Source organism: Nerophis ophidion, linkage group LG02, assembly GCF_033978795.1.
Source record: "Nerophis ophidion isolate RoL-2023_Sa linkage group LG02, RoL_Noph_v1.0, whole genome shotgun sequence".
Classification (NCBI taxonomy): Eukaryota; Metazoa; Chordata; class Actinopteri; order Syngnathiformes; family Syngnathidae; genus Nerophis; species Nerophis ophidion.
The window spans coordinates 64,928,649-64,940,846 of NC_084612.1; the positions used below are offsets into that span (position 1 = coordinate 64,928,649).

At 39.0% G+C, this 12,198-nt stretch overlaps 2 protein-coding genes across 7 annotated transcripts in view; one reads left to right on the forward strand and one right to left on the reverse strand.

Moving 5' to 3' along the window:
* Window positions 1-12,198, forward strand: part of miip (migration and invasion inhibitory protein) — an 85,625-nt gene that overhangs the window by 318 nt on the left and 73,109 nt on the right. For all 6 annotated transcript variants that reach the window (XM_061888647.1, XM_061888591.1, XM_061888609.1 and 3 more), the window contains exons 2-6: window positions 18-70; window positions 325-377; window positions 8,622-8,728; window positions 8,926-9,166; window positions 9,254-9,307. The gene's annotated coding sequence lies outside the window, so the exon portion shown is untranslated. The remainder of the gene's footprint in view (window positions 1-17; window positions 71-324; window positions 378-8,621; window positions 8,729-8,925; window positions 9,167-9,253; window positions 9,308-12,198) is intronic.
* mmel1 (membrane metallo-endopeptidase-like 1) overlaps window positions 901-12,198 on the reverse strand; it is a 36,858-nt gene continuing 25,560 nt past the window's right edge. Inside the window, exons 11-24 of the mRNA XM_061888566.1 lie at window positions 9,527-9,616; window positions 9,267-9,403; window positions 9,094-9,187; window positions 8,901-9,029; window positions 8,611-8,709; window positions 8,461-8,544; window positions 8,286-8,389; window positions 8,145-8,203; window positions 7,962-8,081; window positions 3,159-3,292; window positions 3,012-3,077; window positions 2,851-2,946; window positions 2,643-2,719; window positions 901-1,199 (exon numbers count right to left, since the gene is read on the reverse strand). Coding sequence (XP_061744550.1) covers window positions 1,100-1,199; window positions 2,643-2,719; window positions 2,851-2,946; window positions 3,012-3,077; window positions 3,159-3,292; window positions 7,962-8,081; window positions 8,145-8,203; window positions 8,286-8,389; window positions 8,461-8,544; window positions 8,611-8,709; window positions 8,901-9,029; window positions 9,094-9,187; window positions 9,267-9,403; window positions 9,527-9,616 — 1,389 coding nt within the window. The 3' untranslated portion in view covers window positions 901-1,099. The remainder of the gene's footprint in view (window positions 1,200-2,642; window positions 2,720-2,850; window positions 2,947-3,011; window positions 3,078-3,158; window positions 3,293-7,961; window positions 8,082-8,144; window positions 8,204-8,285; window positions 8,390-8,460; window positions 8,545-8,610; window positions 8,710-8,900; window positions 9,030-9,093; window positions 9,188-9,266; window positions 9,404-9,526; window positions 9,617-12,198) is intronic.

Below are 12,198 nucleotides of genomic sequence, written 5' to 3' on the forward strand. Positions count from 1 at the left end.
CTTTGTTTTGATTTTAGAACAATGTCAAGGACCAGAATGGAGCTTCACTGTATTACCAACATTGCAAAAGGTATACTTATTTTTTCACATACATGACAATTATAATTGAAATATTACCTCGGTTTTAATTATCAAAATCGTTACAATCTGCAAATCAGAAAGCTTTTATTAAGTTATGTTACGCATTTTAGTTTCATCATACATTGATGATTGCATATTGGTTAATTTAAACAAGTTTAAAACATTTTTGTCTAGTTAGTAAAGGTTTTATGATGGTATAACAAGATGACTCTGGAAAAAACTAACTCTTTGTTTTGATTTTAGAACAATGTCAAGGACCAGAATGGAGCTTCACTGTATTACCAACATTGCAAAAGGTATACTTATTTTTGCACATACATGACAATTATAATTGAAATATTACCTCGGTTTTAATCATCAAAATCGTTACTATCTGCAAGTCAGAAAGCTTTTCTTAAGTTATGTTACACATTTTACTCCAAGTTAGCATACTTTTGCTGTAAATATATGTGAGTACTTGCAAAAGTTTACATACAGTATTTGCTGAGTCTTTGTTAAAAACTGCACCGCGCTCTAAATGTTAATTTAAAAATTGAACAGTCTTAAGGCTCGCACGTAATTTGCTGCACTTAACAGTCGCTGGACAAAGTCATATAGCGGAACTAATTCTCCCATTGCCAACCACGTTTTTCATTAGTCCTACAAGCGCTGGCCGTGGTTCATTCCACGCAGTGCTGAATAAAAACATTCACAAGAAAATCACAAAGATCTGCACTTGACATTTGTAAGGAACATTCCTGAAGCAAACAGTTCATGAGCCAACTGGTAATATGCCAGAGTTTCTTTCAAATTCCTGAAAGTAATCCAGGATCATCAGAATCAGAATCGGACATACTTTATTAATCTCCGAGGGGAAATTCAAATTTTCAGCAATATTCAGGATCTCACCTGTGGCTAAATACAACAGCCAATCGCTGTCACTCAAAATAAACAAGTCCCATGCTGGGGCCGTCTTCCTAACGAGTGTCCTTTCAGCGTGCCGTCACAAGAAACACGACAAAAGAAAGCCTCAAATGTTCTACCAGACACGGCACTTCTGCTCAGGGTTCATGGGACTGCCTTTTTTGCACTGGAACGCTTCGGAGAAAGCCTCAAAATTTTGAAGCGAACCGAGAACCCTAAAGACAAAAGAACAGAGTGTTAAAAAGGGAGGGTTTTTCTTTGAATATTTGTGAATCACCAACGCCCGTAAGGACCAGGTAGCCCGTAATGACCATATGTTCTAAAAATAGCTCAAATAGCAGCACTTACCAGTGAGCTGCCTCTATTTTTTTAAATTTTATTTATTTACTAGCAAGCTGGTCTCGCTTTGCTCAACATTTTTAATTCTAAGAGAGACAAAACTCAAATAGAATTTGAAAATCCAAGAAAATATTTTAAAGACTTGGTCTTCACTTGTTTAAGTAAATTCATTAATTTTTTTACTTTGCTTCTTATAACTTTCAGAAAGACAATTTTAGAGAAAAAATATAACCTTAAAAATGATTTTAGGATTTTTAAACACATATACCTTTTTACCTTTTAAATTCCTTCCTCTTCTTTCCTGACAATTTAAATCAATGTTCAAGTAAATTGATTTTTTTTATTGTAAAGAATAATAAATACATTTTAATTTAATTCTTCATTTTAGCTCCTGTTTTTTTGATGAAGAATATTTGTGAAATATTTCTTCAATCTTATTATGATTAAAATTAAAAAAAAAATATTGTGGCAAATCTAAAAAATCTGTAAAATCAAATTGAAATCTTTATTTCTTTTAAAATTTTTGCTCTGGAAAATCTAGAAGAAATAATGATTTGTCTTTGCTTGGTCCAATTTGTTATATATTCTAACAAAGTGCAAATTGGATTTTAACCTATTTAAAAATTGTAATCAAAATTCTAAAATTATTCTTAATCAGGAAAAATTACTAATGATGTTCCATAAATTATTTATTTGATTTTTTTTCAAAAAGATTCGAATTAGCTAGTTTTTCTCTTCTTTTTTTCCGTTGAATTTTTAATTTTAAAGAGTCGAAATTTAAGATAAACTATGTTTCAAAATTTTATTTTAATTTTTTTCCTGTTTTCTCCTCTTTTAAACCATTCAATTAAGTGATTTTTTCATCATTTATTCTCTACAAAAAACCTTCCGTAAAAGGAGAAAAAAAAAAGTACGACGAAATGACAGACATAAATACCCATTTTTACCCAGATTTATTTATTAAAGGTAAATTGAGCAAATTGGCTATTTCTGGCAATTTATTTAAGTTTTTATCAAACTGGTAGCCATTCGCATTATTCATTACCCAATAAGTAGCTCTTGGTTTCAAAAAGGTTGGTGACCCCTGGTCTAAACCTTGATCAACTAAAGACAAAATAACAAAATGTTAAAAAAGGAGGGTTGTTCTTTGAATATTTTTGAACCAATGGTCTAAACCTTGATCAACTAAAGACAAAAGAACAGAATGTTAAGAAGTGAGGGTTGTTCTTTGAATATTAGTGTACCAACGGACTAAACCTTGATCAAATATGGGCGTCCACCAATAGAGGAGTCAACCTGGTAGTGTGAGTGCCTCTTACCTGTATTCTAAAGGGCTGTGGGAGTCAGTCTTAATGGATTGGCTGGCGTATTCGGGTCGATAAGCACCACACCAAACCTGAATAAGACAGAAAGTCATCCTTTGAGGCAGGCGTTTGTCGGAAATACACTAGAAGCAGCGCTCTGTATGACGCAGAGTAGTAGTTCAACCACGGTAATCAGGAGTGTTAACATGTTTTCCTTGCTTACTTGCGCAAAGTTAAGAAAGAAAAGCTGCTTGTGGTCCATGTCCAGACCGGGCAGACGAGGCTCCTCCCCCTCTTTCTCCACCCACTTAAGATAAGCCTGTGAACACATTTTTCAAAGACATATCTGTATAGCTTTGGTGTTGTATCAACTTAGAAGCCCACCTTAAAGGCTTGACGAACCCCTCCGTTGTCAGCAATGTTCTCGCCTAACGTGCTGACTCCACTCACCTGCAATCATAAAAATACATAAATGCACACAAACTTTACTTCTCTACATTGTATTAAATGCCAAAATGTGGTGTTTCTTACATTTTGCCCACCGGCTAGCTTCCAGTTGAATTTTCCGTACTGCTGCACCATGCACTGTGACTGCTCCTTAAAGTGCTCTGCAGAGTAATTGCTCCACCAGTTCAGCATGTTCCCGTCCTTGTCGAAATTGCGCCCTTCGAGGAAACATATTCACCATAACTTTAAATGGTAAAGGGTTGTACTTATATAGCGCTTTTCTACTTCTTTTTAAGGAGCCCAAAGCGTTTTAGAGTGTGAACTGGGGCTGTCATCGAAAAAGGGTCGAATCTGATTCGATACATGTTGCTGATAGTCGCAAAACTGTTTCTGTTGTATGCCAGCATGTTTCCTCGCAAGAGCACAGCTAAAGGGAATCCTCACAAATAAACAAATCTAATTTCCGGCCTGATTTAACGTATTCTTCGGAGTATAAGTCGCGCCGGAGTATAAGTCGCACCTGCCAAAAATGCATAATAAAGAATGAAAAAAAAACATAAGTCGCACTGAAGTATAAGTCGCATTTAGGGGGAAATTTATTTGATGAAACCCAACACCAAGAATAGACATTTAAGGCAATTTAAAATAAATAAAGAATAGTGAACAACAGGCTGAATAAGTGTACGTTGTTTGACGCATAAATAACCAACTGAGAAGGTGCCTGGTATGTTAACGTAACATATTATGGTTAGAGTCGTTCAAATAACTATAAATATAGAACATGCTATACGTTTACCAAACAATCTGTCATTCCTGATCGCTAAATCCCATGAAATCTTATACGTCTAGTCTTTTACGTGAATGAGCTAAATAATACAATTTCATATGTTACGGTAATCTGTTAATAATTTCACACACAAGTCGCTCCTGAGTATAAGTCGCACCCCTGGCCAAACTATGAAAAAAACTGCGACTTATAGTCCGAAAAATACGATACTAAAGGTTTACGATTACTAAAACATGTGCGAACCTAAGGGTTCATTTCTCCCTTTAAAAAAACCCTCCGCCCCGGACTCCAACCATTGACATCTATCTTGAGCCAGTCTCTGGAAATTGATGTGTTGTGTAAGGTCATCTCTCTTTATTTTTTGGGGCCAACTTCTTGGTCTTCTCTGATCACAAATAGTCCATTCAGTCGTTCTAAATGTCCACCGATTATCTTGTTATGTCCTGCCCATCTGTGTTTGAATGAAACCTGATACCACACGCAAAACTGATGACTAAACAAGAGCAAAGTGGATTGTGTCTGTTTAAGGGGAACTGCACTTTTTTTTACGAATGTACCTATATTTTACAATTATTATGAAAAACATGATAGATGTTCTAAATATTAAATAAAACAATCAAAAGTTTGCTTACAATGGGGCCTCTGGGAGCTGTGCAGTTCCTCTTACAAATCCCTTAAAAAACATCCAAACACAGGTTTTATATACATGATGTAAGTATATATGTTATGGAGTAACGGGCACATTTATAATATATAATATTTGTATACTTTCCTCATTTTAAGCATACGCGGCGCATTCATTTAAAAAACTCATCACCTTTGCTTTTTTCTTCTTCACTAATTATTACTCACTGCAGACTTTGTGAGAGCAAACAAACGTAATAAAACATCACTTACTGTACATTGTCTGCTGTCATTAGGATGCCAACTGCGGAGATGTTTACATGGTCCCTTTTAGGGGAAGAATGTCTCATAATCCTTGCGAAAAAAAGGGTTCGGGGGACCGAGCATCTTTTTGTGTCGTCCTAACCGTTTTCTGGTCCTAAATGGCTGTCAAAGTGTACCAACTTGTCGGATTACCTACTCAGACTTCTTCTTTTCAGGTGAGATTCATTATTTATGATCTAGAACAGTGTTTTTCAACCACTGTAGTGTGCCGCGGTATACAGTCTGGTGTGCCGTGGGAGATGATCTAATTTCACCTATTTGGGTAAAAAATATATTTTTTACAAACCAGTAATTACAGTCTGAAAATGATGTGTTTTGTTGAGTGGTTAGCAGAGTAATCGTATAATAATCTTCCATATCAGTAGGTGGCAGCCACCAACTAATTGCTTTGTAAATGTCGGAAACAACGGGAGGCAGTGTGCAGGTAAAAAGGTGTCAAATGCTTAAACCAAAATTAAACAAAAGGTGAGTGCCACTAAGAAAAGGCATTGAAGTTGAGGGAAGGTTAGGTAGAACGAAACTAAAATTGAACTGTCTTATAAAGTAAACGAAAACAGAAGGTTGGACGACAGCAAAGACTTACTGTGGAGACAATGTACGTCCGAACATGACATTACAATCAACAATGTCCCCACAAAGAAGGATGAAAAAAACGGAAATATTCTTGATCGCTAAAACAAAGTAGATGCGGGAAATATCGCTCAAAGGAAGACAGGAAACTGCTACAGGAAAATACTAAAAAAGAGAAAAAGACACCAAAATAGGAGCGAAAGACAAGAAGTAAAACACTACACACAGGAAGACAGCAAAAAAACCTCAAAATAAGTCAGGGTGTGATGTAACAGTACACCTACTTTGAGACAAGACCTATATTGATACAGTACACCTACTACAGTCATGCATGGTTTGTTATGATTTAAAGTCATATCCAACAATTGTGACGACTCTTTACTGTCAACTGAGTTCTGTGTTTGAATGATTTATGCTGGTGGTGTGCATCCGCATTTTTTCAACGGCAAAAATGTACCTTGGCTCAAAAAAGGTTGAAAAACACTGATCTAGAATGATCTTACAGGGAGCAAGGAACCGAGAAAGCTTCGATGATGTAAACAAAGTAAAACACTGAAGTGGTCACGGCGCCGCTATAAATAGTTTGTCTGCGTTAGCGCTTATATAAAACAATATCACTAATTCCTGGTTAGTATTCAAGTCACAAAATGTAAATGGAGTAATGTTGCTGCTTTTGTAATTGGTTATTTATTGAAATTTATGGACGAAATAGTGGAGCTCCCATTGGCTCCATTGTAAGCGAGCTTTTATTTATGTTCATTTAATATTTTGAAAGCATTAAAAAGATAAGCCATCCGTCATGTCTTTCATAATGATTGTGAACGATAGGAAAAATTCCCCAAAATGTGCAGTTCTTTAAGTGAGCAAAATAAGGCCACCATCCATTTTGCGTCGCGGTCTTCAAAAATATGCAAATGTTCTGCCGACATTAAACAAGACGGAAAGGAGAAAATGCATATGTAATTATACAGCACGCGCGATGTAATTTATCAACACTCATTATTTTGCGAGCAGTATTTGGCATGTTATTTAGCACGTGAAAGAAGGGCGTGCAAACTGACAGTTTCACACTCAGCTGAAGGATCGGTGCTGGCGCTGCACAGACAAACGATGGACAGACGAGAACCCTCTGTCCTACGTGTGTGTGTGTGTGTGTGTGTGTCAACATTTTGGTAGACGGTCGGAAATCAAAAATATTAGACATCTCATCTATTCAGCAATTTCATTTTATAATCGCTGGATAACTTTTTCGTGTCGTCCGGTTTTTTTATTTAGTCAATAGGTTACTATATTATACCTCCTACAAGAAAAGATGTCTTTAATTATGTATTTTCTTGCATTTTGGTCATTCCAGACCAGTGGTTCTTAACCTGGTTTCGATTGAACCCTAGGGGTTCGGTGAGTCGGCCTCGGGGGTTCGGCGGAGCCTCCACTGCGGAGGTCAAACCATACCCGACTCATTGTGTAAATAAAAACTTCTCCCTATCGGCGTATTATGGATATCACCAAACAATGTTCCCTATAATTTTTCATCTGATTTGCAAGTGTGTAATTTGTTGTGAGTTCATGCACTGTGTTGGTTTTGTTCTTTGAACCAGGTGATATTCATGCACGATTCATTTTGTGCACCAGTAAAAAAAAAAACATAACTTTGTCTTGAATTTGAAAACATTTTTTTTTTTTTTCACTAAAGAAGGGTTCAGTGAATGCGCATATGAAACTGGTGGGGTTCGGTACCTCCAACAAGGTTAAGAACCACTGTTCCAGACGCACAAATGCGCTGGTAAAGCGATCCACAGCCTCGCGCACTGAATGTGTAAGTAAGAGGAAAATGTCAGTGTGCATATTTTTCTGTTGCCCAGATTGGGAATCAAAAAAAGGTGTTACAGATTATAGATGTGTGAAAGTGCCCAGAAAATACCAGCAAAAAGATTGAAGTACTTTGAGTAAACTGATCTATCCACAGAAAAACTGGAGTACCAGCAGAAAACCCATCCAAGAATTTCAGAAAGACAAGTGTCAAATTTGGGTTTTCAGTTCAGAGCTGTCCTCGACAGACTCTAACCCGACAACTTCTTATGAGGCTGCAGTTCTTACCGCTCTCCCAATGCCGCCTCGGGGCTACCTTGAATGTCAAATTCAGTCCGTCATTTAAAAAAGTAGCCACAATGGACCGTTTCAGGTCTTACCATCCATCCATCCATTTCCTACCGCTTATTCCCTCTGGGGTCGCGGGGGGCGCTGGTGCCTATCTCAGCTACGATCGGGCGGAAGGCGGGGTACACCCTAGACAAGTCGCCATCTCATCGCAGGGCCAACACAGATAGACAGACAACACTCACGCTCACATTCACACACTAGGGCCAATTTAGTGTTGCCATTCAACCTATTCCCAGGTGCATGTATTTCGAGGTGGGAGGAAGCCGGAGTACTCGGAGGGAACCCACGCATTCACAGGGAGAACATGCAAACTCCACACAGAAAGATCCCGAGCCCGGGATTGAACCCAGGACTATTCAGGACCTCCGTATTGTTAGGCAGACACACTAACCCCTCTTCCATTGTGAAGCCTCAGGTCTTACCATTGTCATCAAATCCATGTGTGATCTCGTGGCCGATGACCATTCCGATTCCACCAAAATTCAGAGCCTGCTGCTGATGTTTACTGAAGAAAGGTGGCTGCAGAATACCTGCTGGAAACACTGCGCACACAACAAACATGCTTATCAATTGTTTAAATACTGAAAGTATTTCAGAGCTCTTACCAATCTGGTTTCTATTGGGAGAGTAAAAAGCATTCACCACAGCAGCGCCAATGATCCACCTGGAATGTTAACCACAAATCAAGCGTTTCACAGCACAAATACTTCATCCTTAGTCAGGCGAGTGCAAAAGGGTCAACTAACAAGTTGGGATCCACTGGCTCTCTCAGCTTCTTCAGACTCTTGTGGGCTTCGGACTTAAGATTCTCTAGGACGTTCTCAAAGTAGTGTTCCTCGCTGAAATTTAACTGAAAAGAAAATTAAGTGAATAAGGAATCTAAGGACATATTTTTTTTCAAACTCAAATCGTAATCCTTACATGAGCATACTCTTGGTCCAGCTTGTGGTTACTGTTTTGTAGAATGTGATCTGGATAGCCAATATGCTCCTTGATGGACATGGCCTGCAGATAGATGAACCATGCATGACCCACAGTACATGCGTGATGACTTGTAATAAGTACTCTTACCTTTTCTCTAGCTTTCTCCTTGGAGGTCACGTCCATCCAGCTTAGCTCCTCCAGGGTTTCTACATATGCTGTCTGGATCTTCCTGATGAGGTCACTGACCTGTGAACAAATAGAAGAGGTATAAATGAAAATTAATATATGAATACCGTCTCAATGTTGGATCGTCAAGAGAATAACAGAGATGTTAAAATAGCAGCAGTTTTATCAGAGCTAGAAAACATGTCTCCATTCTAAGCTGATAGAAGATCCTGCTATGCATCGTCAAGGCCAAACTACTACTCGAAACTGACCATCCGTTTGCTTTCTCCGGCAAAGGTCTCCCGCACATAAAGAGCTCCAACTGCATTCTCCATGCTGCTCTGGACGTAACGGACACATTCCCGCCACCCAGCGTCCTCCACTGTGGTCCCGTACAGGACCTGAAGACACACAGTCACTAGAACATGGATTTTGCAGTCCCGCCATGGTAACGATAGAGCCTACCTTTCTGTAACGAGCCCTTGCATCTTTGAAGCGGCGACTCAAGCTGTTCACTCTGTCGCTGACGAGCTGCCAGGTGAGGTAGTTCTGCAAAGTTCTGTTCAAGCCGTCAATCGGTCACATTATTAAGTTTGTAGTCTACCGTTTATGTTCTTGCTAACAGGGCTGGCGCTGACCTGACACTGTGTCTGGAGAGGACTTCATTCATCTTGTCAAGGTAGGGCGAGCCATACACCACTACTTCCTCTTCCAGCTCCACATTAAGGGATACGCTGGATAGAACCCCGTGAACAAACCGGGTCCAATTAAAACCCTGGAAAACAAAACAAAGCAATGTAGCTGAATACAGTTTTGCTAAACATTCATGCTGATTACATTGTTTTTGTTTAGCCGCTTCTTGCCGTATTTTTTTCTTATCACCGGAGCCAGAACTTACGTTGAAGCTGAATGTGGCATGCAGCTCACTAAGCGTCATTTTGTTGTAAAGAACCGTGACGTCCTGTCTCTCCTCAGCCGGGGATGTGGCCTGAAAGGAAGACAAGGGTTCTCCCAATCATGCATGCTTTTTGACAGTATAAATTTCATGCCAAGGGATCTAATTTGTCCCCGTAGTGGCTTATTTTGCAGTTCTACTCAATAAAATATACTATACAGAGACTTACAGTATGTTGTAACTTGGTTAGCAAAGAACTACAAAGGCAGGTTTATGTAACCTGCCTGGTTCAGACCTTGCTTTTTCTGTTCCTGGTTTTGTACCTGCACCACATAGTGTTTTACGTTGGGTTCCATGCAAAGTATCTCGTAGTTGCCATGATAAACTTTGTATTAGAGATGTCCGATAACATCGGACTGACGATATTATTGGCCTATAATTGCTTTAAAATGTGATATTGGATATTATTGGTATCGGTTTCAAAAAGTAAAATTAATTGACTTTTTAAAACGCCGCTGTGCGGAGTGGTACACGGACGTAGGGAGAAGTAGAGTGCCAATAAACCTTAAAGGCACTGCCTTTGCATGCCGGCCCAATCATATAATATCTACTGCGTTTTAGACACACAAGTGTATGCAAGGCATACTTGGTCAACAGCCATACAGGTCATACTGAGGGTGGCCGTATAAACAAGTTTAACATTTTTACAAATATGCGCCACACTGAACCAACACCAAACATAAATGACAAACACATTTCGAGACAAACACAACATAAACAGAACAGAACAAATACCCAGAAACCCTTGCACCACTAGCTCTTCAGGGACGCTACAATATACCCCCCCACACACCTCAACCCCACCCACCCTCCACCTCACAAACCCTGCCCACCCCAACCTCCTCATGCTCTCTCAGGGAGAGCATGTCCCAAATTCCAAGCTGCTGTTTTGAGGCATGCTAAAAAAAATTGTGCACTTGGTGACTTCAATAATAAATATGGCAGTGCCATGTTGGCATTTTTTTCCATAACTTGAGCTGATTTATTTTGTAAAACCTTGTTACATTGTTTAATGCATCCAGTGGGGCAAAACAACAAGATTAGGCACAATAATGTGTTAATTCCACAACTGTATATATCGGTATCGGTTGATATCGGAATTGGTAATTCAGAGTTGGACAATATCGGAATAACGGATATTGGCAAAAAAAGCCATTATCTCTACTCTGTATGCATTAACCAGGTATATTTTCACTCTTCTGTCCTAGTAAAAGCTTGGTGTTAGACAAACAGTGTTTTATAACACTGTTTATATAAAGCAAGTACTGTATCTCAATAGTGTCTGGGTGGTAGGAGTATGTTTGTCCACTTAAAGGGTATCTGCATTCTTTTTTCGGAATTTTGTCTATCATTCACAGTCCTTATGGAAGACAAGCACTCATATATTTTTATTTTATTTCCTGCAGTCTAACTCGTAAGTCAGCGTTGGCAAAAGTCCGCTAACATTGGAGTCAATGAGAGTCACCCTTATACCGCCAAAAAGCACTCTAAAAAAAATATATAAAACACCATCATCAACTTGTTATATATATATGGGCTAAACAACAAATACAAACATAAAACAATCACTTCCTGTGCAATGACTGCTCTCACTTGGATGCAGACTGATGGGATGTTCATATCGTCCCGTTTAGATGAAGAATTATTCATAAGCCACACGGAGAGATAAAAAAAGTTGCCGCAGATGAGCATCTTTTCGTGTCTTTCTCTGCATCTCCGGGTCTAAGTTGAATGTCACGGATGAACAACTTCTCGGTTTATGCCTACAAACGTCTATTCTCCAGGTGAGAAGTATTATCTGTAATCTCAAATTAACTTTACCAAGTCAGAGGAGGGGCGCCACGGGTTACACAGTGGTTAGTGCTCGTGCCTCACAATAAGATGGTCCTGGGTTTGACTACCGGGCTCGGAGTCTCCCTATGTAGGCACTCCGGCTTCCTCCCACCTCCAAAGACATGCACCTGGGGATAGGCTAATTGGCAACACTAAATTGGCTCTAAAGTGTGAATGTGAGTGAATGGTTGTCTTATCTGTTTTGGCCCTGTGATGAGGTGGGTACAGAGTGTACCCTGCTTTCTTCCAGAGTGCAGTTGGGATAGGCTCCAGCCCCCATGCGACAAGTGGTAGAAAATGGATGGATGGAAGCGACGTCTGTGATAACGATGCGGCTGAAAGTAGTTGTCCTGCTTTAGCGCTTAAAATAACAATATTTCTAATACTTGGTAAATATTCAGTTCACAAGATGGTGTTTTTTGATGCATTTTTAGAGTGATTTGGAGACATAATGAATTACTCCTATTATCTGCATTGCGAGCCACCTACAACAAGAGGATTATTATAAATTAAAATCCAAAAATAAAAAAAATACATATGTGTTCTTGTCTCTCACAATGATTGTGAATAATAGGGAACATTCCGAAAAGGTGCAGTTCCCCTTCAAGAATATCTAATTTGGAAATGTACACACACAACACATTTCGTGGTCTGGAAAAATGTAGTAATGATCATTTGTGGTGTGTTGTTAGGAGATGCTGCTCCTGAAAAAAAACTATTACTGTATATGACATAAATTGTGTCTGCTTTGCCACAGTGTCTCTTTAAAACAGGGGTCTCAA